The sequence below is a fragment of the Lucilia sericata genome, unplaced genomic scaffold, assembly GCF_015586225.1.
Source record: "Lucilia sericata isolate MDLA Ls3-8-SP2 unplaced genomic scaffold, ASM1558622v1 Contig000697F_arrow, whole genome shotgun sequence".
In the NCBI taxonomy this organism is placed as follows: Eukaryota; Metazoa; Arthropoda; class Insecta; order Diptera; family Calliphoridae; genus Lucilia; species Lucilia sericata.
This window is the reverse complement of record NW_023994700.1, coordinates 162,501-184,955: the sequence shown is the minus strand read 5'-3', so window position 1 is coordinate 184,955 and position 22,455 is coordinate 162,501. Positions and strand designations below refer to the sequence as shown.

Genomic DNA, 22,455 nt, shown 5'->3' with positions numbered 1-22,455 from the left:
TATAGAAGATGCTGAAGTTGTACTAAGACTTTTGGCAAGTTTGAGGTTGTTTTGAATTCTAAATTGCAATGGAACCGGAATATCTACATGTGAGCATGGTTATAAAGCCCATTTTTATGCATGGATTAAATGGCCGCTAGAAAGCGAAATAAGATTAATAGCCCAGCCGATTTTTAAACTATGTTCTATAATATGGAATACGATTAAACTCTACCTCCCTCCCTCCCTGACAAAGGATTTATCCTATGAATAGTGTAAGGGTTATCTACATTCTATATAAATGAATCAAAGACTACAAAGGTAACGGATGGTATCTATAGAATAGAAGATGGAAATATTCGGATCTTTATCCGACCGTTATTATTTTTCGGCTATAAATCATTCGATTTTTCATAATCTATATATAATCTTAAGGGTTAGTTCTACAGAGTTCTTTTCTATCGACAAAATAATTGGTTCTTTGAACGAGTATAGCTCGAATTGACCCGTTTTTTTTTTTTTTTGTAAAACAACGTCTATGAACCTAAAGACGCTGATACCTTTAGCAATTTAATTTTAATGTCTTTATTAAATATTCTATTTTTAAAAGGGTGAAGGGCTTAAATACATATAAACATTTTAATTTTACAAATGCTTCCTTACACTCATTCTATTCACCTACAAACACAAAACATTAATATATGTGCAAGTAATTACATGATTACAAGATTCAAAAACACATAATTTTACTTTTTTAAACATGTTTTTGACTTTCTATGACATTTTACTAAAGGGCATATCAACTCAATCCTTCGAATTTTTGACAGTTTGATCTAAGACACATCATTCCATTTTAACATCTTTTTGCTTGTTTATGTTCATTTAACTCCATCATCATCATCATCATCAGTATTACATAACATTTATGGGTGTAACTAAAATAAAATAAAATTTGCTATGGCTTGTCTAACGCAGTTCCTTCATCAAATAAATAAAGAACACACTTGTATCTATTACAAATTTAATTGTGCTTTTGTCAAAAAGAAGAAAGTAAGAAATGTTCTTAAAATCCTTTGTTTTGTTTTCTTTATACGCTCCTTCACAAAACACTCTATCTCTTCCTACACAACTCTGTCTTTCTTTGTGTGTGTGTGTTTTATCTGTACTCTTGTGATTTTCTCATTATCCAACTTCTGCGAAAACTTAAAACTAAAAAACATGGTGTAAATTACCGTCAAAATTACCAAAATCTTGCCGCTATTCAATGTTTGTAACTAATGGAACATATACACGTCAATACGTTGTGCGTTGTGACAACAGCCAGAGGAGGAAACACAAACGATAGAACCTGTAACAGAGGAACCCATTAAATATGTGCATGTACTGAATCCCGGTGAACGCGAGTATCTCTCCCCCAATTTAATCGGTGTACAAAACATTGCAATGACATTCTTGCCACTTTCCATGAATTTCATCAACATAATCGATGCTTTTAGAGAGATTGTTAATGGGGTGCGCTATGAAATTGTGCTGAATGCTGTCAACACCGAGGACAATAATGCCGACATTATCTGTCGTTTGGTTATATTGGAGAAACCTTGGTTACGCACCGAATGGGGTGACAAAGTACGCGAATTGCAACATTCGAATTGTACAGCGGAGGCTCTTGGTGATAGCACCACTCCTGTGCCAGCCAGTGGCATCAATGATAAGTATGTTAAAAGTACGGTTTTTAATGGAGGTTCTCGTAATGAACTCTCTGATGATGAAATGAAACGTTTAGAAGATCAAATATTCTCTTCTGCCATTAGTTACAAACGTATGCCCTCGAATAAGTTTATAACACCAACCACAAGTACAAGTACCACCACAACCACAGAGAAATCGATTGTAGAAGACCAACAACAACAAGAGGAGGAGGTTGTCGATACCACCACCACCACCATAGCAACCGATAACATTGACAATAATGACCAAGAGGGTGATGAATCCAACTCATACCCGGCAACTACAGAACAAACCACAATAGTAGACGACAATGACCAGTTGGCAGTGGACACAAATCCAACTGAATTGCCTCAATATCAAATAACTTCATCATCGACCACAGCTGTACCTGAGCTAAGTGCCGATGAAATGAAATGGTTAGATGACATTTTCTCAGTTGGTGCATTAAACTTTGAAAATAATTTAAGTTCGGTGCCATCCGGTGACACAAGCTATGATAATCTACAGCAACAGGAGCAGGTAACCTTTTATACATTTTCTTGTTTTCTTTTATTTTTCTATATAAACACCATCATCATCGTCATTATCTTCTCAACATTATCGTTATTTACGTAGTATTATAATCATTGATATTATCATCTGTCCCCCCACACAGCAAGTAGCCGCAGCAGCAGCACCATTAAAGTCATTATCACTGTTATTGTTATTAGTGTTTTAGTTGTTGTTTGTGTTGTTGTTGCTGCTGCCGCTTCTTGTTTTGTTATTTTGTATGTTTTGCGAATTTCTCATAAACTACTCCCGTGTTGCTCATTATTATTTGTTGTTTAAATAATGAACATAGCAACAACAAAAACAACAACTATACTAAGGAAAATGATAAATAAATGTTAGACATTTTGTTTTCTGATACACAAGTGTACCTTAACGTAGCAGTATCATCAGGGTTGGAAAATTGAACAATGTTGAAATTTAGTTAGTTTTTTTAGTTCTTTAGACTTGTCCAGAGGGTAGTCCATAGACTAGTCTAAAGACTAGACATATATTAGTCTTTAGTATAGACTAGTGCATGGACTAGTCAATAGACTAGTGCATGGTCTAATCCATAAACTGTTCCATAGGTTAGTCCATACACTAGTACATAGGCTATTCACTACACTAGTCAATGGACAGGTCCACAGAATGGTCAACAGACTATTGCATAGACTAGTCCACACCAGTAAATAGACGAGTCCACAGTCTAGTCCATAGACTAATCCATAAAACAGTCCATAGACTAATCCATAGACCAGGCCATAGACTAATCCGTAGACTGTCCATAGGTTAGTCCATAGACTAGAGCATAGACTATTCAGTAGACTAGTCAATGGAATGGTCCACAGAACATACTTTTCCATAGACCAGTCCATAGACTAGTCCACACCTGTAAATAGACTAGTCCATAGTCTTTCCATAGATTTGTCCATAGACTGGTCCACAGAATAGACAATTCCACAGACTAGTCCAGAGTCTAGTCCATAGGCTATTCCACACCAGTAAATAGACTAGTCCAAAGTCTAGTCCATATACTAGTCCGGAGTCTAGTCCATAGACTTTCCATAGACTAACTCATAGACTAGTCCGGTGACTAGTCCATAGGCTAGCCCAGAGTCTAGTGCATAAACTAGTCCAAAGTCTGGTCAACAAACTAGTCCATATACTAGTCCATACACTAATTCATAGACTAGTTCATAGACTAGTCCATAGACTAGCGCGGACTCTAGTCCATAGACTAGTCCATAGACTAGTCAATAAACTAGTCCATATACTAGTCCATAGACAAGTCCATAGACTAGTCCAAATACTAGTCCATAAACTAGTCCAAATACTAATTCATAGACTAGTCCAAATACTAGTCCATAGACTACTCCTTAGACGAGTTCATAGGCTAGTCCATAGACTAGTGTTTAGACTAATCCACAGGTAACCTGACTGGTTCTTAATCAAGCCCATAGACTTGCCGATAGAGTGCATTGACTTGTCCATAAAATAGCTCATAAATTAGTCCATAGACTAGCACTTGATTAGTCCACAGACTAATCAATAGACAGTTAACAGACTAGGAAAACTTTTGCACTATTTCAATTTCCCAACTTTCCATACCTGATCACCATTCACTCTACTCTCCTAAGTACTTTTAGGGGAATTTGTCTCACTTAACAATTGTTAGTGTTTCTGTGTTTATAGTTTTGTCAGTCTGTTTGATTTTTCTGCACACATTTAAACCCACCCACCCACCTCCAATAGTAGGAGCAAACTCACTCACTAATTCATTGGAGTCACTCACATGAAAACATTCATTTACGTTTAGCATTTATTCTTTCATTTATTATTTCATTCGTTCGTTTATTCAGTGTTTAATTACGAAATTACTTGGGAAAACGTGTTGGTATCCATAAAGAAATTGTTATTATTGTTATTGCCGGTAATGTTGCTGTTGTTTGTGTATTTGTGTGCTTGTGTTTTGATACTGTGTTGTTGTTCATTTTGTCATTTTTGCATTAGACGTGTGTTGTTTTCTCAATTTAAAATTCACAAAAACAAGATTCATTGTTCATTCTCCTGAATTTTGAGTTGAAAGAAGAAAATTACTTTTATTTTCAAACATTTAAATGTCATTGGATGCTGATTGTATGATGATTATTTGGTATTTGTTTTTAGACGGAAGTAATCCTTAGGAGTTGTTTTCAGTTTGTGAAATATTGCTCTTGGGACCGATTGAAATTCTAAATTCAAAATCATTAATATAATTTTTGATGGACATTTTATGGAGCGTTTGAGATGAATAGGATTAATGTTTCGTTTTCTTTGTGTCCTGAGTTAGTTTAACGTTGGGGATAACGTTTTGAGGGTTTACCGAGTAATATTGACTTTGGAGCCTTGTTTCTTATTTCTTTATTTACATACAACTTTGGAAAGTTATCTGTCTGGGTAAAACTTTGACAGTTCCTATATTAAACAAATCTGGACCATAAATCCGGCTGATGTTTTCCAATGAACGGGGCATGTTCTATTCCCTCTTGTTAGTATATTCAGGCGACTTTAGAAACCCCCACAACCCATTGTTCTTGATATTTCATACGACAACTCACGTTCCCCCTCATATTTTTTGTGGTCCCTGCTCAACAGAAACTTAAAATTCAACAACCCCTTTTTTCTAATTATCAACGGTTAATTTACATTATTCTAACGGTATTACAAACACCATTTAATAATTTGTTTTCTTCCCTTCTTTATTACTTTAGCAAAACTTTACACATCAAATTAAAATAAATTTATTACAAAACTTTCGCACTTTTTAGTGATACTTACCATTTGCAAGTTGAAAACGTAACAATTTAATTACTCTAATCCCCTTTTCTTAAATTCAATCATGTGCAATATAATCCCATAAAATTGTTGCCTTTATTTACTCGTTCTTCACATCTTTCCTGGGGGTGGGGGAGAGGTAGAGAAGATTGAAAAGCACACAAACACAAGTGTCGTTGTCATCGGTAACAGAAGTAAAAGTTCTTGAAGATGAATGAGAATAAACAATATGATTTCTGTTACGTTTTTTTTTAATTTGTTTTATAAATAAGTATAAGAATGATTTCAACTACGATTATTTTTACTTTTACATAAACATATTTACATAGTTAGGACCCTGCAGTTTTGGATAATAATTTGGTACATTTTGTCGACTAGACTGAACGGAACTTAGAGGAGTTATACATGAAATAAACAGAATGTGCTTTCAGACAACATGTTTATAGTTATACAGACATTTTATGTCTGTCTTAGACATTATACTAATGTGGGCGTAGAAAGAGGCATGTCCTCCAATCAACATCAAGTTTAGCCCACAAGTTTCTTGTAAACTAGTCTCGCATCATACCTTTTTTATAATAGGTGGGCGTAAAAGTGACGTGTTTATGTTTGTACCGAGCACGTCTCTTGACTTCTCTAAAATTAGCCTGAAAGACTTTCAACCAGTTTAGCCGATAACTAATTGAACCAGTTCCGAAACCTGCAGAATATATTAAAAATACACCTACACACATCAAAAAATTGTATGTGTAAAGAAGGTTACATAGTATTTTATCCAAAATTTTACATCATTCATTCATCAGATGATGATGACTTTTTACCACCCTTGAAGAATAATCCATTTAAAAAGCATAAACAAAAACTTGTCATTTAGAAACTTTTGAAGTAGTACTTAGTTAAGGACTCACTGCTGGTGTAAATAACAAAAAAATAGGAAGAGTAGTAACTAACGGAAAGAACAACAATATATTACTACTTAACTGCTGATACGCTACGCTATAATAATAAGTCATTTTAAAGGGATATTACAGTTAGTACCTAAATTTGTATCATTTATAGAGTCCCCCCGTTAGGTTTGTAGTTAGTATTTTAGTCTGTCAGGTAGGTAGTTGTAGGTCCGATTCCCAACAGACACATTAGTAGAGGCGCACAACTAGCCCGGTGGAGGCCTAAGTATATTTCTGCCGATTTGATATCTCAAAAGGTTTTCTCAATTGGTGTTCTCAGTATTTTCATCTAGATTAAATAGACCCTTTCATTTTCCGGTTATTTATCTTGTAAATTTTAATTTTCTTTTAATTAAATTTCCGTTCTGAAATCCCTTGTATTTTAATACCAATGGTAGAGTATTATTTAAATATTCCTTATTGTTCATAAACTCCCACTATTCATGGTCCTTATGGAAGCACAATATGTGTTGTAAGTAAAGGGTTTTCCAAAAAGACAGATTATTGGAATAAAACATACTGTGGTTGTGGTATTCTTGATTTTTATTTAAACTAAAAGTGGAGTAATTTTGACGTGGTGTTACGAATATAAGATCTGTCGATCAAATTCCAAGCAAAACTGATGTGTTGTCGAAATTGGTCGTTTTTATACTTGCGCTACGATGACCTACGGTTAGATGAAAGTAAGTATATCTTCACCTGGATCTCAGCTACTAGTACGAAAATAAACTTCAATGATGTATGTCGTGATCAATTTGTAATTCTTGAGTTCAAATCACAAATACAAGAATAATTCTTACCAATTCCCATACTACGACCTGTATATTTCCAATTGTATACCCATTGCAATGTTGGTACTTCCACCTGGAACCATGATACCTTAGCGAACCACCATTGGTGTTAGAATGTTTAAGTGCTTAACGTGAACACCTATCTTGACAGGGTAGACTTGAGAACGGTCTACCAGACACTCCTCCTACATAACTGTGCCGGTCCATGTATAACACTTTGCTAAAGTACTCGACCTATCTAATCTCTTGCCATAGTAGGCCCGTTGCGGAATGACAGACAACATGGGATCAAAGAGACAATATAAGGAGAGACAACCACAACATCAGGAGAAATCAATCTTCCGGCATACCAGAAAGTGACCACCCTTTAGATGTCATGAAAGATTGCATTATTTAAAATGCAATCCCCATCAACTAATGACCCATTTCAGAGCATTCCTTAACCTTTTAAAGCCCACGCAACCACACTGTTGATTCGGCAACAATACCTAGAGACGTAGTATTTGGTAGACCGAAATACCCAGACAATAAATCGAGGTCCCTCTGTATGTCAGAGTCAAATTCGAATCCAATAATTGGCCCAACAAGTAGAGTGGTGGCCCTGTCGCGTAGCATTAAACAATATGCATCCTGTTGGGATGGCAACAGAACGGAGAACTACCCTGAAGTAAAAGGTCTACTAAATCAGTACTAGTCTTCTGTCGGGCAGAGGAGTCTTTCCCGAACGTTAAACAAATACATCAGTTTCATTATGAGACCATAAATAACGACCTACGGAATGACAGGCAACCACCAAGTGTCAACCTGAGAATTCTCCAAACTATACTGGCACCCTACTAAGCGTAGATTAAGAGATACTCAACGGGTTCAGGAATCCAGCATAAGTTGCTCTGTCACATCACCCAGCGACATTTGTTGAGATGGCAACAGCATCGGAGAGAGAATACAGACATATGTATGTATATGACATAGCTGACCATCCAGGACAAGTCATACTGGTCACCCGTAGTATCAGATTATATGGTACTATGGTTCAACCCCATGTCAAATCATTCCAAGGATATATTTGATCATCACCATTTTATAGTCCCAGCTGTCTAGGGTATTGGTAACACTTCTTTTCCCCGGGATATTATAATAACACCAAGATGGAGATTTCACCAAGGTAACATGCCCCCCGGGGAGCATGTTACCTTGGTGAGAGAGCTTTCACCCTAGCGAAGTTCTCACAAATCTTACGTTTCGTGAAATATCTGATACCACCTTAGACCCGCTTTTATCGGAACCCCCTTTACAAACAAACATATAGTGCTGCAGCTTTTGTTTATGAAACTTTTATTGTTTGGAGATTATTTAAGAGATTTGTGTGCGCACTGCTATGTGGAGGAGTATAATAAAATGAAACGTCAATATTTAAAGAAATAGTGTATGCTTTCCAAATCATTGACTAGCTTTTCAATAGCTGGATAAGATTTGTGTGTTCAATTACTTGAGGGTTATAATCATTATTTTAAAATTATTTTATAGTTTGAATGAAATTGAATTAATTCAAATTACAATAGATTTTATGAACCATACATTATCATACTTTAGTGGGAGCCATGATATTGAAGAGGAATAAATATAGACTGGGTATTCTAAACTGATATTAGGAATAGCAAGATATTATGTAAAATAAAAATATTCTACTCAAAAGCTTTTTTACTCAAAGTTCTCTATTATGTTTTTCTGTTTGACAGGAAAATATTAGAGTAATTTTGTTAAAGTTGCATTTTCCTGAGTTCCACTAATTTGATCATTCAATGGGTAAATAAGATTATTTACGTTTACATAATAGATAAGGGGGGGTATCCACATCCAACCACTATTAATTTCAATTCCAAAGACAAAATTTCAACGTCATATGAAAAATACTTGAGACTTTTATTTATTTTGAACTACTATTCATATTGGGGTCATTCATATTCTTCATGTCACAGCATTTCTTTTTTTGTTCATAACGAACAAAATGATGAAACTCTTGAAACAGTATGTTGGCCCAGTTGAATAAAACACTTACGGTCGATTTGCTCTTTTTATGCATTTGGTTTCTTCATCATTGTTGTCATCATCAACACTGGCAACCACACTTCATCATCATCATCATCAGCATCGCCTTTCCTATCGTCATGTGTGTTCATTTGGGTAACATGTATGTATTCCACATAAGAAAATAAAATAAACTATAGTTTGAGTATAGTATTTTAACCATTCTATGAGATGGCTTTTCTTTTTTTCTATTTTGTGTCCTTTGTGCAAATTATTTGTTGTAGTTGTTGTTGTATGTTGTCTGTTGCCACATGCCAGTACATGTTTTCATGCATCTGTCTCTCTGGATTGGATGGTTTTAAAACATTTAATGTGTGAGAGACTTTTTAAGTAATTCATTGCACAACAGTTTATTGAAGGAATTAATTCATTTTTAAATGAAAACTTAAAACATCTTCAATATCAAGAAGTTATCGTGATATCTTCGTCACAGCTAGGAATCGTGTCCCTTAGGATCTTCTACAAACTTTAGCTAGTTAGATATTCTACATTCACAGATAACACAACCAACATGTTTTTAACTTTAATCTGATCTGCTCTGAACTCGAATCTGGACTCAGAATTTCTCCATCATATCTGTTTTTCATAAATAAACTTTCTGGGCCATATTTGTGATGTTATAATAGAGCTAAGAATTCCTGGTATAGAAAATTTTATATATCATCTGAAAGTCCATTCAGTCGACTTTAAAATAAAGGTATAAACTACGTTATATTTGGTTCCTTCTTTAAGATATCTTTACCTAAAGCTTGACACAAACATTGTTTCCTGGATTTCGATTTCTTCAAATTTTCTTGGACTGTGTTATTTACCGAATTTCTATCTTAAAATATTGTACTCACTTCCAATTCCACGAAGATTGATCCTCGTTTGTAAAGAAATTGTAGAACCAAAGAATCCTCTTCTATAAGTAAATACAATCTGTAAAGAACTGCAATCTCTTTGGGCTAGTGAATCGACCGTTTTAAATCAAGCAGTAATTGATATTGGTCTCACCATGTTTTAAGCAAATTTCGCAAAAAAAAAAAAAAAAAAAATTAGATCGACATGGAACACTATGAGTTAATTTAGCGTACGCATCCTGAATCCAAACTATTACTATTCAAATATTCAAAATTGTCCTTATCTAATAGCATAAAGTATCATTATTATTCTGAATTCGAAGTCTTAAAAAAATCTAGAATGTAATAACTCGACCAGGAATGGCGCAGTTTTATATATCGTAAGATCCATAGCTCCATAGAATGATATCTGTTCATTAAAACTATTGAACCAAGGTTAAAAGAGGCCATAAACTAATAGTCTTTGCTTTAGACTATTGAATCCGTGCAGCTTAAAAAAACGGTTGTTCATTGAGAGAATATTCGATTTTGAATGATTCTCTGTACGGAACTGGAAAATCAATCAACAACTGACCATTTTAAAGCAACCTTTGTCTTTTAAGTAGGGCTCTTAGGCACTTGATCGAATTTTACGAATTTTGTTAAATCGCAAGGAAGTGTAATCACTCGAACACGACTGATGGAGCTTCTTTAGAAGTCAAAAGAGAGATCAGTGTTCTGCTTTGAGTAATTGAAATTTTTGAATTTTTCCTAAAGTCTTACTCCTCATTCAAGAAAAATTGATTGAGAGTTGTAGACACTAAGTTAGTTAGTTAGTTAGTTAGTTAGTTAGTTAGTTAGTTAGTTAGTTAGTTAGTTAGTTAGTTAGTTAGGTAGTTAGTTAGTTAGTTAGTTAGTTAGTTAGTTAGTTAGTTATTAGTTAGTACTTAGTTAGTTAGTTAGTTAGTTAGTTAGTTAGTTAGTTAGTTAGTTAGTTAGTTAGTTAGTTAGTTAGTTAGTTAGTTAGTTAGTTAGTTAGTTAGTTAGTTAGTTAGTTAGTTAGTTAGTTAGTTAGTTAGTTAGTTAGTTAGTTAGTTAGTTAGTTAGTTAGTTAGTTAGTTAGTTAGTTAGTTAGTTAGTTAGTTAGTTAGTTAGTTAGTTAGTTAGTTAGTTAGTTAGTTAGTTAGTTAGTTAGTTAGTTAGTTAGTTAGTTAGTTAGTTAGTTAGTAGTTAGTTAGTTAGTTAGTTAGTTAGTTAGTTAGTTAGTTAGTTAGTTAGTTAGTTAGTTAGTTAGTTAGTTAGTTAGTTAGTTAGTTAGTTAGTTAGTTAGTTAGTTAGTTAGTTAGTTAGTTAGTTAGTTAGTTAGTTAGTTAGTTAGTTAGTTAGTTAGTTAGTTAGTTAGTTAGTAGTTAGTTAGTTAGTTAGTTAGTTAGTTAGTTAGTTAGTTAGTTAGTTAGTTAGTTAGTTAGTTAGTTAGTTAGTTAGTTAGTTAGTTAGTTAGTTAGTAGTTAGTTAGTTAGTTAGTTAGTTAGTTAGTTAGTTAGTTAGTAGTTAGTTAGTTAGTAGTTAGTTAGTTAGTTAGTTAGTAGTAGTTAGTTAGTTAGTTAGTTAGTTAGTTAGTTAGTTAGTTAGTTAGTTAGTTAGTTAGTTAGTTAGTTAGTTAGTTAGTAGTTAGTTAGTTAGTTAGTTAGTAGTTAGTTAGTTAGTTAGTTAGTTAGTTAGTTGGTCGGTTAGAAACGTCTTTCATAGACAAACTACCGATGGATCCTTGATATCTTTTCAATCTAATTACGAAATAAACAAGATTTAGTTGGGCTCTAATTAGCAGGACTGTTTTTCACTTATGTGAAAATTTCATTGAAATATAAAGATTGAACACAGAAGTCTTCCTTCATTCGTTTAAATCGCAAGAAGTGCAGTCCATAATCCGAATCGTGATGTTTACATAATTCATACCTTTCTTGTGCTGCAACTTGCAGTTATATTTTCTAGTATTCCCTACAAACAATAATCATACGTCTATTTACGAGTTTGTAATAAAATGTCTTGCTTAAAAATACACATACTACTATCGGCAAAAGAAATAGGCGACAGAGGTGAATTGGACAAGGGAGGTGCTTGAACATGTTTTTACATGATAACCTGATTATTTTAATTAAACCAACCACATGCAAACGCTAGCAAAGAAATCCAGACGCCAGAGTTGAAGCAAAACCGAGACCCACAATAAGTTAAAGAAGAGACCAAAAAAAAAAAAAACGAACGAAAAAGTCATCATGTCAGGCAATGATTTTTCATTACATTCATTTATTTTATTTTATGTAATTTTAAGGAGAGAGAGACAGTATGGATGGATCTGAGTATTTTGTAGAAATGTAATTGTATGTATTAAAATGTCTGTCTATACTCCAGCAACAGAAATATACAAAAGGGTTCCTTTTATTTTATTTTATATTTTTTGCATTCATTTTGTCGTTGTTGTTAATTTACTGATTAAATTTTATTTAACGTTTTCTGCCACCTTTAATCAAATACAACACATAGTCTTTTCATTTAATGTATTTGTATACAAATATTTGTATATAAATGATGATGATAATCATTATCATCATCAGTTAAGTTTTTATGTAATAAAATCGTATAATATAAAAACGTAAATATTTATATAATTAATGCGGTCGAAAGGTGACAGAGAAAGAGAGAGAGAGAAGGATCATCATTAAATTTGTAATACTTTTATTCAGTAAAATAAATCACAATTACGTAAATCCAAAAGGTCTGGAATATAATTTCTGATGCACAATTTATTTTTCTTAAAGTATTTTTTGTTTAGAAAGATCTAAATTTTGTGAAAATTAATATAATATGATTCATTACGACTGGTTCAGTATCTTACTTCGATTCTGACAACTTTTTCTTTAGAAAATTTGTTCAGATTTTCATTATTTCCTAGAATTCCATTGAAACAATCTCTTACTAATTATTTCAATTTTAATATTTTTTTCAAATATAGATCGAAGAAGAACCGTTTGTACGCAGACTCAAACGTAGTGAAGGAAACGCAATCGTAGGAGGAGTGGAGAAATTCAGTAACGAGGATGCCGAAAAAGAATTGCAAAACTCATTAAGTAAACTAGCCAGTGGTGATGGTCCCTCCTACAAGTAAGTATTACATTTTTCATCAAACTCTTTAAATATAACTTTAAAACTTTTTAAAATCTTTACTTTTAAAAGAATTTCCAAAGTTCATGCTGCCACCAAACAAACTGTTGCTGGTACTTTAACTAAAATCGATTGTGATCTCATTGCTGCCGATGGCAAAGAGGAAAGATGTGAGGTGCAAATATGGTCTCGTGCCTGGTTGAAAGATGGTAATGAGGTAACCATTAATTGTCCCAATAAAGAGTTGGTGAAAAAACGTCACAGCCGTTCTGTAGAATATGCCGAAAAGAAATCACACAAAAAACAAAATCATCACAGTTTAAGTAAAGTAGAACATTTATTTGCGAAATTCCAAATAAAATATAATCGTCGCTATCACACCTCCATGGAAAGACAAATGCGTATGCGTATATTTAAGCAGAATTTGGAAATGATTAGACAATTGAATGAAAACGAAATGGGTAAGGAATGGAAATCCCATTAAATTTCTTTAAAAGAAAAACTACAATCTTTCGTTTCAATTTTAATTACAGGCAGTGCTAAATATGGCATTACTGAATTTGCCGATTTGACCAGCACTGAATACAAACAACGTACCGGTTTGTGGCAAAGAGATCCAGTTAAAGCCGCTGCCACCCCTAAAGCTACCATTCCTGATGTTGAGCTACCCAAAGAATTCGATTGGCGTTCTAAGGGTGTAGTCTCACCGGTAATTTTTTTTTAATTAATGGATTTATTTCTAAAATTTTAACTTCATTTTCTTCTTTGAAGGTCAAAAATCAAGGCAATTGTGGTTCCTGCTGGGCTTTCAGTGTAACTGGTAATATTGAAGGTTTACATGCAGTTAAAACTGGTGTTTTAGAGGAATACTCCGAACAGGAATTGTTGGATTGTGATACCTCGGACTCAGCTTGTAATGGTGGTTTGCCTGATAATGCTTTTGAGTAAGTTTAAGGAATTATTATGAATTATTGTTCAGATTTTAACAACTTTTTCTTTATGAAAGTTGTTCAGATTCTGACAACCTATTCTTTAGAAAAAGTTGTTCATTGGACACCTTTTTCTTTAGAAAAGTTGCTCACATTCTGACAAATTTTTCTTTAGAAAATTTGCTTAAATTCTGACAACTTGTTCTTAAAAAAGTTGCTCAGTTTCTGACAATTTTTTCATAAAAAAAGTTGCTCAGATTGTAAAAACTTTTTCTTATGAAAAGTTTCTCAGATTTGGACTACTTCTCCTTTAGAAGAGTTTCAGAAGTTGTTCATATTCAGCCAACATTTTCTTAAGAAGAGTTGTTCAGATTGCGGCAACTTTTTGTTTAGAAAATTGGTTTGATTCTGACAACTTTTTCTTTAGAAATGTTGCTTCCATTCTGACAACTATTTCTTTAAAAAAGTTGCTACCATTCTGGCAACTTTTTCTTAAGAAAAGTTGCTTCCATTCTGACAACTATTTCTTTAAAAAAGTTACTCCCATTCAAACAACTTTTAAGAAAAGTTGCTCCCATTCTGACACATTTTTCTTGAGAATAGTTGCTCAGATTTTGACAACTTTTTCTTTAGAACAGTTTCAGAAGTTGTTTAGATTCAGCCAACCTTTTTTTTATAAGAGTTGTTCAGATTCCGACAACTTTTTCTTTAGACAAATTGCTCAGATTCTGACAGAAAGAGATTACATGTTTCTACGACAGCAACTGATCTTTTTCGGTAGAAAGGTTGCTCAAATTCTGACAACTTTTACTTTACAAAAGTTACTCAGATCCTGACAATTTTTTCTTAATAAAAGTTGCTCAGTTACTAGCAACTTTTTCTCAAAAAAAGCAGCTTTTTCTTTAGAAAAGTTGCTCAGATTCTAGCAACTTATTCTAAAAAGACATGCTGAGATTACAGCAACTCTTTTCTTAGGAAAAGTGCTCAGATTCTGAGAACTTGTTGTTCAGATAACTTGTTCAAATTCTGACAACTTTTTCTGTAGAAATATAGCTCCGATTCTGACAATTCTTACTTTAGAAAATCTGCCCTTATTCTAACAACTTTTTCTATAGGAAAGTTGCTTGGATGCTAGCAACTATATCCTTAAAAAAGTGTACAGATTCTGACAACTTTTTGTTTAGAAAAATTACTCAGCTTCTGACAAATTGCTCATATTTTGACTTTTTAATTTTTTTAGTGCCATTGAAAAGATTGGAGGATTGGAATTGGAATCAGATTATCCTTATCATGCCCGCAAGGAACAGTGTCATTTTAATAAAACCAAAATTCATGTTAAAGTTAAGGGTCATGTAGATTTGCCTAAAAATGAAACAGCTATGGCTCAATGGTTGATTGCTAATGGACCCATATCAATTGGTAAGGAAGATTTTCTCGTAAATTTTTAATATTTTTTTACTAAAACTATTATTCCTCCCCACTAGGTATCAATGCCAATGCCATGCAATTCTATCGTGGCGGTGTCTCACATCCCTGGAAAATGCTTTGTTCTAAGAAGAATCTTGATCATGGCGTCCTAATTGTTGGTTTTGGTATCTCTGAATATCCCTCGTTCAATAAATCTTTACCCTATTGGATTATCAAGAATTCATGGGGTAGTAAATGGGGTGAACAGGGTTATTATCGTGTTTATCGTGGCGATAATACTTGCGGTGTTACCGAGATGGCCAGTAGTGCTGTATTAGATATTTAAGATTAATGTTGCAAACATAAACGAACGCATAATATTTAAATATACAATTTTATATGTAAAATGAAAGCTAAAACAAAACGATAAAAACAAAACTCCTATAATCCTCAAACATACGTATTTTTTTACAACAAAACAAACAACCACATTTATTCGTACTAGTAATTTTTTATTGTGAATTTTTTAGTTTTTTTTCTGTTATGTTCTGTTTGTGTTTTTGTTTTAATTATATATTTCATATGTTAGTAATTAAATGACAACAACAATATATAAAGCCACAACAAAAAAAAGAAGTCATAAATTGTGCAAAAAAGCAGCAAAATCTCATTATAATCATAATCTTCTTATATACAACAAAAAAAAAGCACAAACAAAAAAAAATTAATCACAGTCATACATATACTTATGCTCAACAAACATACTCACACACACTCATATAAACACTTATTATTAATTGCACACACTATGTACTACATTTAATAACAATAACAACAACTAATTATTATAAATAAATAAACAAAAAATAAGGAATGTCATAAATGAATATAAACAAGTTAGAGTGCTAAATTCGGCTGAGCCGAATCTTAAATACCCTCCACCAGCTACTTTTATATTAAGACTTTTCTAATTGGTCAAATATTTGTAGAAATAAGTTATCTCATGTCTTAAATTGAAAAATCCCAAGATTTAAACAGCTTAAATCTATTACAATTCCAAGATTTATTGAACATTACAAACGCAATTTTCTTTATATTTTTGTAGCGCTTAGCGATATTTAGTAATTTGCATGTATGTATATGTATGAAAAATTAAAGGATTTTCAAAATACATATATATAATCTACACAAATTGATAATGCAACTAGTTAAATACGGTTAAATTTTTGTACATAAAAGCTATATTTCAGTAAAATTTTGTATCTATATCGTAATTTAGTAATAAGTAATGTGTGTTTAAGTGATTTTCGGAAGGGAACCTTGTATGGGACCGACCGCACCCATGTTATGATCGTGAGAAATCTTGAAATAGAATTTTTGTATACAAAACTAATATTTGTGCCAAATTTTGTATCAATAGCTTTATTTGGTAATGAGTAATGTGCGTTTAAGAGATTTTCGTAAAAGGACCTTGTATGAGAGCTATGACGAATTATATATAAAGACAAAATTTCAAAATTCTGTATCTATATCATTATTTGGTAATGAATATTGTGCATTTAAGTGATTTTCTGGAGGGGACCTAGTATGAGAGCTATGACCAAATATGGACCGATCGTAAAACAATTTTATAGTGTAATTTATGTGTATAAGAGCAATAATTTTGCTAAATGTATGGATATCAATATTTGGTAATGAATTATGTGGGTTTAAGTGATTTTCGGGAGGGAACCTTGTATGGGAGCTATGACCAAGGTTGGACTAATCGTGAAAAAATTTTGAAATAACATTTATGTGTACAAAAATAGTATTAATGCCAAATATTTTATGGGTATCACTATTTGCTAATGAGTTATGTGCCTTTAAGTGTTTTCTGAAAGGCACCTTATTAGCAGCTATGATCAATTATGGACCGATAGGAAAACAATTTCAAAATAATATTTCTCTGTATATGAGCAATACTTCTGCCAAACTTTATAGTTAGTAATGAGCGTTTAAGTGATTTTCGGGAGGGGACCTTGTATGGGAGCTATGACCAATTATGGACCGATCGGAAAAAAATTTCACAGTAATATTTCTCTGTATATGAGCAATATTTCTGCCAAACTTTATATGGATATCCTAATGTAGTAATGAGTTATGCGCGTTTAAGTGATTTTCGTGAGGGTACCTTGTATGGGAGCTATGACAAATTATGGACCGATCGGAAAAAACTTTCACAGTAATATTTCTGTGTATATGGGTAATTTTATACCAAATTTTATATGGATATCTTAATTAAGTAATGATTTATGCGCGTTTAAGTGATTTTCGGCAGGGGACCTTGTATGGGAGCTATGACCAATTATGGACCGATCGGAAAAAACTTTCACAGTAACATTTTTATGCATATGGTCAATACTTATACCAAATTTTGTATGGATATCTTAATTCAGTAATGAGTTATGCGCGTTTAAGTGATTTTCGGGAGGGGACCTCGTATGGGAGCTATGACCAATTTTGAACCGATCCAAAAAAATTTTCACAGTAATATTTGTATGCATGTGGGCAATTTTTATACCAAATTTTATATGGATATCTTAATTAAGTAATGATTTATGCGCGTTTAAGTGATTTTCGGGAGGGGACCTTGTATGGGAGCTATGACCAATTATGGACCGATCGGAAAAAACTTTCACAGTAATATTTCTATGCATATGGGCAATACTTATACCAAATTTTATATGGATATCTTAATTTAGTAATGAGTTAAGCGCGTTTAAGTGATTTTCGGGAGGGGACCTTGTATGGGAGCTATAACCAATTATGGACCGATCGGAAAAAACTTTCACAGTAATATTTCTGTGCATATGGGCAATACTTATACCAAATTTTATATGAATATCTTAATTTAGTAATGAGTTATGCGCGTTTAAGTGATTTTCGGGAGGGGACCTTGTATGGGAACTATGACCAATTATGGACCGATCGGAAAAAACTTTCACAGTAATATTTCTATGCATATGGGCAATACTTATACCAAATTTTGTATGGATATCTTAATTTAGTAATGAGTTATGCGCGTTTAAGTGATTTTCGGGAGGGGACCTTGTATGGGAGCTATGACTAATTTTGAACCGATCGGAAAAATTTTTCACAGTAATATTTCTATGCATATGGGCAATACTTATACCAAATTTTATATGGATATCTTAATTTAGTAATGAGTTATGCGCGTTTAAGTGATTTTCGGGAGAGGACCTTGTATGGGAGCTATGTCCAATTATGGACCGATCCAGAAAATTTTTCTCTGAAAGAATTCTATTGACATAAGATTTTAATTTGTAAAATTTTGTGAAGATATCGACATTGTGATGGAAGTTATTAACGAAAAACCCATTTTCCGGGAATATGTACTTTTGTATGGGAGGTATATGAAATTGTGGACCGATTCTGGCAATTTTCTGCACGGATCAAGATCTTGTGTAGAAACGAATGTATGGTGATTTTCATGGAATTATCTTGCATAGTTTTGGAGAAAATTACATTAGAAAGTGTAAAAAATGCTTATTTTTTTCGAGGTTGTTTTAAATTTTGATTCATAACTTTTCCCGATGTGAACCGATTTTGCTCATTTTCAATACCAAACTGTACCGGATAATAATGAATATTTTGGGTGAATTTGGTTAAATTATATTGCTTCGTTTTAACGTGAGCGTGTTTTACACAGACAGACAGACAGACGGACGGACGGACGGACGGACGGACAGACGGACATAGCTAAATCGACTCAGAATTTCATAAGGACCCAGAATATATATACTTTGTTGGGTCTCAGATGAATATTTCTTGGTGTTACACACGGAATGACAAAGTTATATATACCCTCTATCACCACTGATGGTGGTGGAGGGTATAAAAAGATATAAACAAACAAAACAATTTAATAAATAATCATTAAACATTTTCATTAAGTTGGTTTTATTACGGTTTTTATGTTTGAAAAAAATTAGTAATAGATTAAATTAATATAAATTCTACTAATAGAAACAAATGTGTCACAGGATTTTATTTAAATATTTGTATTTTTTTCTCTCTTTTTCTGTGTAAATATTTAATACAAATGGAGTAATTAGATTACTATGAACGACATTAGGGACGAAAGAAAGTTACAGGTAACAACCAACCTGCCCCTTCAATTACCTAATTATTTGCTTCTTCAGAAATCTCTCTTTCTATCTATCTATCTATCTATCTAGCTATCTATCTATCTATCTATCTATCTATCTATCTATCTATCTATCTATTCTATCTATCTATCTATCTATCTATCTATCTATCTATCTATCTATCTATCTATCTATCTATCTATCTATCTATCTATCTATCTATCTATCTATCTATCTATCTATCTATCTATCTATCTATCTATCTATCTATCTATCTATCTATCTATCTATCTATCTATCTATCTATCTATCTCACAAAGTTGAAGAATGTAAAGAAGACAGAATCATGCTGAGTATTAGAAAAGGTGTGGGATCGAGAAATCTTCATTTTTAACAAAGTAATGACAGGAATGAAGTGTCAGGGAGGGAATTTTTTTATTTAAGTTTAAGTTTAATGTTCATATTCACTTAATTTTATTAGAAGTAATCGCAGCTTACGAGCTTCTAAGCCAATGGTTAGCGGTTCGGCGGGAACTTCTTCAGAGGCACTATAAATATTCGCCGGTGTAAAAATGCCATTAACTGAAAATACAAAAAGTTGAAATTAAAAATGGATTTCGAATTTTCACTGTTGCCAATTTAGCTATTTTCTCGTCAAATCTAGCGATTTTTAATCCCATTTTGCGGGGAAAAATATGATTTAGCTATTAGCGGGAAATCTAGCGATTTTTCTTTAGATTTTAAGGCATTTTTATTCATTATACCCTACACCACTTTAGTGGGGAGGGTATATTGGATTTGTGCTGATGTTTGTAACATACAAAAATATTCGTCCTAGACCTTAAAGTATACCAATCGGCTTAGAATCGTTTTCTGAGTCGATTAAGCTATGTCCGTCCGTCCGTCTGGCTGACATGGACAGCCAGCCAGTCCATGTAAATCTTGTGCGCAAGCTACAGGTCGCAATTTTCAAGATAATTGGATGAAATTTGGCACGCACGTTTTATTTGACCCAAGGACGAAGCCTATTGAAAATGGTTAAACTCGGTTCATTATTTCACCTAGCTCCCATAGAACAGAACCCCCCGAAAAGGGTTTCTGAGCTCATAATTATGTTAAATATACAGATATATCGATAAAATACGGCACAACTAAGTTTTATATAAGTCTTGATGACCCTGCCAAATTTCATAAAGATCGGGCCTCATTTGACCCTAGCTCCCATACAAAGTCCCCTTCAGAAAATTACTTGAATGTCCCAAATTAACTTATAAACACAAATATCGCGATGAAATTCACCACAATAAAATATTATGTAAATATAAATATATTCACAAAATTTTATCGGGCTTGGTCCATATTTGCCCCTAGCCCCCTCGGTAAATTAGGTTAGAATATAATTTGTAATTGTATTGTAATGGAAAAATAAAAATTACTTTTATGCCGAAAATAAAGGATCGATCCATAAAGGCCAGCATTTCGAAATTCAATTTATCTTTACAACATTTCTAAAGCAATCTGTTTAGGGTCGCATATCGAAATTAACCTCAACTTGACATTTTTCCTAACCCAAAGTGAAAATATTTAACATAAAAAAAGATTCTCTTATGTGTTTGTTATAAGATGTGTTTGTATCACTATCCCATTCCTACGTATGTATATAGATTTTAGCGATAAATCGCTGACTTTTTAGAATAATATAAAAAATCTGAAAAATTTAGCTAGTTTTTTTAGCTATTTCTTTTCAGAATCATATAATAAATATTATTTTGACGATTTATCGCTAAATTTTTCAAAATGTCTTGAATTTAGCTATTTTCTAGCTATTTTTCAGTCGACTTTAGCGATATTTTTGGGAAAAAAGTTGGCAACAGTGCGAATTTTTGTTCCCAATAAAGAAATTTTAATCACTGGTAGCTTACTCTCACAAGATTTCAAGAAATTCATCACCTCCTGCAATGAGGGATATGGTAAAATAATATTTTGTTTTGCCATGCCCGTCAAAAGACCTAAAATACAACGTTTAACATGCAGCCAGGTGTCCGCATAAAGTCTAGCACCAGAACCACCCTCTAAAGCATGAGCAATACGTGATAAACCAAATTCATAATTCGATTTTGCACAATACAAAGTGCCCACCACTAAATTAACGATGCACAAATGATGATACTGTTTGCCCATGTTGCCCTTAAGTTCCTCCGCCTTTTCCACTTTGCGCATGAGTTCCTCGGCTTCTTCGTTTTGAAAAGTCATTATATAGGAGACACAAAGATTGGCCAGAACAGCTGCCGACACAGACATGATCTGAAAATATTAAAAATTCGGAACCATATTCTTTTAAAATAGAGAAATAGATAATATACATCGTCGCCATGTTGTCTAATAACGGGTTCATAGAATGCAGCCGCTTCTTTGTACTTATCGCCCTGCATGAAGAGCACATGTCCAGCATTTAAACGCCATATTGAATTTTCCGAACAAAATTCAGCACTAGAACGAAACTCTCTCTCAGCGCCCACAAAATCATCATCACGCCAGGAGATCCAAGCACGGGCCATGACCACGGGCAAATATCTAAAGTTATAAAACTATTAAATTACTGTTATTATTAATAATAACTAAACTCACAATTCCAAGGCGTTTTCATAATCCTTCAAAGCATTCCTTAAGGCATTCTGATCGGTAGTCGAACGTACTTCTTGTACCTTGGCCGCCAAACTTCTCAATTTACCCGCTAAACTAGAGGCTAAAGTGCCCAATTTCTTTTCAGCCAATTCTGCCGAAGCTTGGGCCGTTATTAAAGCATCCAATAATTCATAAAGATACTACAAAAATACACATATTAGTTTATAGCCTCCTTTGGATTGTATTAAATCCTTATACCTGTGATAAATAGGTGTACGTCAAGTTTGTGTGTTCGGCCAGTATATCGGCTGCAGTTTCATACATTTCATGTTTGCAACAAATAAGCAGTATATTGGCAAAGGTTTCCCTAGGACAAGAGGGAGGTCCCAAATCTAAGAGAAAAGCTAATTTTCTTAATCCTGCTACTGGACCCTGAGGATCTGTCAGAGCCATGTTGTGTAAAGTTACAGGATCTAGTTCACTTT

At 33.2% G+C, this 22,455-nt stretch overlaps 2 protein-coding genes across 4 annotated transcripts in view; one reads left to right on the top strand and one right to left on the bottom strand.

The window, feature by feature from the left end:
* The window catches only part of LOC119607467 (putative cysteine proteinase CG12163), a 41,931-nt gene extending 25,855 nt beyond the window's left edge, over positions 1-16,076 (top strand). Inside the window, exons 2-9 of one of the 3 annotated variants that reach the window (XM_037961392.1) lie at positions 1,300-1,691; positions 1,791-2,226; positions 12,713-12,861; positions 12,934-13,322; positions 13,395-13,570; positions 13,633-13,805; positions 15,031-15,209; positions 15,275-16,076. In XM_037961392.1, coding sequence (XP_037817320.1) covers positions 1,300-1,691; positions 1,791-2,226; positions 12,713-12,861; positions 12,934-13,322; positions 13,395-13,570; positions 13,633-13,805; positions 15,031-15,209; positions 15,275-15,543 — 2,163 coding nt within the window. In that variant the 3' untranslated portion in view covers positions 15,544-16,076. Of the gene's footprint in view, positions 1-1,299; positions 2,227-12,712; positions 12,862-12,933; positions 13,323-13,394; positions 13,571-13,632; positions 13,806-15,030; positions 15,210-15,274 lie in introns of all 3 variants that reach the window. The other 2 variants (XM_037961391.1, XM_037961393.1) reach the window with 2 other exon arrangements.
* Positions 16,077-19,688: 3,612 nt separating this feature from the next.
* LOC119607477 (tetratricopeptide repeat protein 30 homolog) overlaps positions 19,689-22,455 on the bottom strand; it is a 6,735-nt gene continuing 3,968 nt past the window's right edge. Inside the window, exons 5-9 of the mRNA XM_037961418.1 lie at positions 22,229-22,455; positions 21,974-22,170; positions 21,709-21,919; positions 21,268-21,649; positions 19,689-19,927 (exon numbers count right to left, since the gene is read on the bottom strand). The exon at positions 22,229-22,455 is cut by the window's right edge and continues 45 nt beyond it. Of these exons, the coding sequence (XP_037817346.1) occupies positions 19,797-19,927; positions 21,268-21,649; positions 21,709-21,919; positions 21,974-22,170; positions 22,229-22,455 (1,148 nt within the window). The 3' untranslated portion in view covers positions 19,689-19,796. The remainder of the gene's footprint in view (positions 19,928-21,267; positions 21,650-21,708; positions 21,920-21,973; positions 22,171-22,228) is intronic.